Source organism: Nannospalax galili, unplaced genomic scaffold (assembly GCF_000622305.1).
Source record: "Nannospalax galili isolate Female #2095 unplaced genomic scaffold, S.galili_v1.0 scaffold2819, whole genome shotgun sequence".
Classification (NCBI taxonomy): Eukaryota; Metazoa; Chordata; class Mammalia; order Rodentia; family Spalacidae; genus Nannospalax; species Nannospalax galili.
Window position 1 is genome coordinate 675807 of NW_008342002.1, and position 3437 is coordinate 679243.

Here is a 3437-nt window from a genome sequence, read left to right on the forward strand (position 1 = left end):
TTTTTGATTAGTATATTGATATATAATAACAAACTTACCTTACAGAATACAGGTAAGTTTAAAATTTATAGCCATAAATAATATTGCTCTGACAAGAATTTTTACATTATTTTCCTAGAATAAATTTCCAGAGAGGAAAGTTTTGTTCAGAAGGAAAACTTATTTTTTTCTATTTTATTTTGAATGTGTGTACATATCTGTATGTGTGAATGTGCATGTGTGTGCTGGTGCACATGTTTGTGCAGGTGTGCATATGAGCATGTGCTGGTGATGTACAGGACAGAGGACAACTTGGAACATCATTCCTTAGGTCCCATCCACCTTGGTCTTGAGACAGGTCAAGTGGCCCAGAACTGAAGGAGTAGCTTCAGGAATTCCCAGGGGTTTTTCTTTCTCCACTTTCCCAGTCCTGGGATCAGGAACCCTTGCCACCATACCAGGCTTGTATACTAGGACAAAGCCCGAGCTTTTGTACTTGACAGGAAAATCACCAACTGAGAGAGCTCTCTTCCCAGCCCTGGAAAGCAGCTGTTTTAAAAAAATATATTTTTAAGCCAGGCATGATGGTGCATACCTGTGATCTCCGCACCTGGGAGGTAGAGGCAGGTGGACCTCTGTGAGTTGGAGGCTATCCTGGTCTACATAGCGAGTTCCAGGCCAGCTGGGGGTACAGGGACCCTGTCTCAAAAAGAGAGCTACAGGGATCATGTCTCAAAAAGAACAAAAAATGTTTATTGAAGTTTTGAAATTTTTATACACTGCATTTTGATCTTGTTCAGATCCCTCTCCCACTTTACTACAGTCCCCCATCTGATTTAATGTCTTTTATTTTTTTAAGGACTATCAAGTTTGTGTCCACACATGCCCTTCCATGTGGGTCTCTCTCCTGGAGCCTGGTCAAGCCACCCAACATACCACCCTTAAAGAAAACTGACTCTCCCTCTCCCAGCAACTATCAGTTGTCAATAGGTCCTCAGCTAGAGTTGGGCTTTTTACCTCCTCCTGCCCTCTATGCTGGGAATTTGTCTGGCTGGAGCTTGTTAGGACTTGTGCATGCTGTTGCAATTGCTGTGAGTTCACGAATGCAATGGCATTCCTGACTGGATACCTCTTTTGAAAGGGCCACATCTTGAAGCCATGTGAATATTGATCGACTTCATAAATTAATCAAATCATGGATGACAGAACAGAGCACGGATTTCATTTGCATATCTTTGACTGAGATTGATACTTCAAGAATTTGACTGGTGGTTTGCATTTATTGTTGTGACCCGAATGCTGCTATTCTTTGATTATGGAACTGCGAGATGTTTGTCTCAGCATATCCCACTGTGTCTCTATTCTGTCATTCACGTCATGGCTTCAGAGGTGAAGGAAACAAACAACAGACTTCCTTCATGAAAAGGTTCATCTCTTTTTCTAGCCCTCAAATTTCATGAAGCTGTGGGTGGAGAATCGCCTTATCGTCTCTGAAGTCCTTCTCAGCCAAGGGCCATGGATAACCAGACACTTGTGACAGAGTTCATCCTGCAGGGCTTTTCTGAACACCCTGAATACAAGCTGCTCTTATTCAGCTGTTTCCTCTCTCTCTACTCTGTGGCCCTTGCAGGTAATGCCCTTATCATTTTGGCTGTCACCTGCAACTCTGGGCTCCACACCCCCATGTACTTTTTCCTGTTCAATTTGGCTACTATGGACATCATCTGTACCTCCGCTATTATGCCCAAGGCCCTAGAGGGTCTGGTGTCGGAGAGGAACCCCATCTCCTATGGGGGCTGCATGGCTCAGCTCTATTTCCTTACCTGGGCTGCATCCTCAGAGCTGCTCCTCCTCACGGTCATGGCCTATGACCGGTATGCCGCCATCTGCCACCCCCTGCATTACAGCACCATCATGAGCAGGACATTCTGTAGCATGCTGGCTGCTGGAGTGTGGATTCTCTGTGCCTTCAACACAGCTATTCACACAGGACTGATGATGCGCTTGAATTTCTGTGGCCCTAATGTCATTATACACTTCTTTTGTGAAGTGCCTCCTCTGCTCCTTCTCTCCTGTAGCTCCACTTATGTCAACAGTGTCATGATTGTTTTGGCTGATGCCTTTTATGGTATATTGACCTTCCTGATGACCATTGTGTCATACGGCTTCATCATTTTCAGCATCCTGAAGATGCGGCCCTCAGAGGGCAAGCAGAAAGCCTTCTCCACCTGCTCTTCCCACCTCACCGTGGTGTGCATGTATTACACTGCTGTCTTCTATGCCTATATAAGTCCTGTCTCCAGCTACAGTGCAGAGAAAAGCAAGTTGGCCAGTGTGCTGTACACCATGTTGAGCCCTACTCTCAACCCTCTGATCTACACTTTGAGAAACAAGGAGGTCAAAACAGCCCTCAGAAAATTCTTCCCCTTCCTCAGAAATTAATGTGTGATTCCAAAAGCTGTTTCCTGGGAGCTTTCCGTTTCAGATCATCCTGTGGCCATCTGATGGGCTTGTTTCCGGACTGATGGTAACTAAGCCAGCACTTTTCACTCAGTGAACAAACTCATAAATACAAAAAAGCACAAAAACTCCATCCTTAATTGGGTTTTGCTTCTCTGCTTTGAGCAGGAGAATGACTCATGTTTCTTGTAGGCTAGAATTCCCAACCTTTTGCAGCTCAAACTGGTTTTTGCAGCTCTCGGGTTGAATCTGAGTTGACTGGTCTTTGTGTGCTTTCTTGACTATACTTGTTATTAGGCTACGGGAGACTAATCAGAAAAATGTCACCTTACAATGTGATTCATTTTTCTGAATTATAATCAAGAGACATGATTAGTAGCATTATAAATGTTGCTTTCCAAGATGGAACCGTGGTCCTTATTCTTCTGTTGGACAGTGGCAAAACTCAGAGTCCAAATATACTGCAAACTCCACCTGCTTTCCCTGGAACTTTCACTCAGCTGCTCTGAAAATGTAAGATGGAGAGGCTGTGACCGCAGAAAGCCGCTGAGGTCAAGCGTGTGGGGGAGGGTCAGAGCCCCTGCAAGGAGGCTGTGAGGCCACTTTTGTGAAGCTGCGATGAAGTCTGATTTATAGTGGAGCCCCCGGGATGTTGGGGATGACAGAATCATTGGATATTCACCAAGGAATACTATGTGCATGGAGTGGAGCTGGCTCAGGAGACAGACTGTGCTGCTGGAAGCAGAACTGGACAGGTAGGCCTACTAAGCCCTTTGGAGCAAAAACTATTCCATCACACGTCTCAGCTGCCAGACATGGGCCTGCAGGATGTGGTGTCTGACCTGAGTCTCTGACTTGTTTTGGTCAGAGCATTCCTGGCTATGTTCTCAGACTTCCTTTTGGAGCAGGAATGTTTATTCTCTGCACATTATTAAACATTAGGTTTTATGAGGGTTCAGAGTTAAGAGATTGCCTTAAGCTTCGGATGAGACTTAGAC

The 3437-nt window shown here is 45.0% G+C and overlaps 1 protein-coding gene across 1 annotated transcript; it reads left to right on the forward strand.

The window, feature by feature from the left end:
• Window positions 1-1435: 1435 nt before the first annotated feature.
• On the forward strand, window positions 1436-2421 carry LOC103737909 (olfactory receptor 13A1). The gene is given in 2 exon segments (XM_008837736.2): window positions 1436-1475; window positions 1478-2421. Coding segments are annotated over 2 exon segments (984 nt in total).
• The last annotated feature ends 1016 nt before the right edge of the window (window positions 2422-3437 follow it).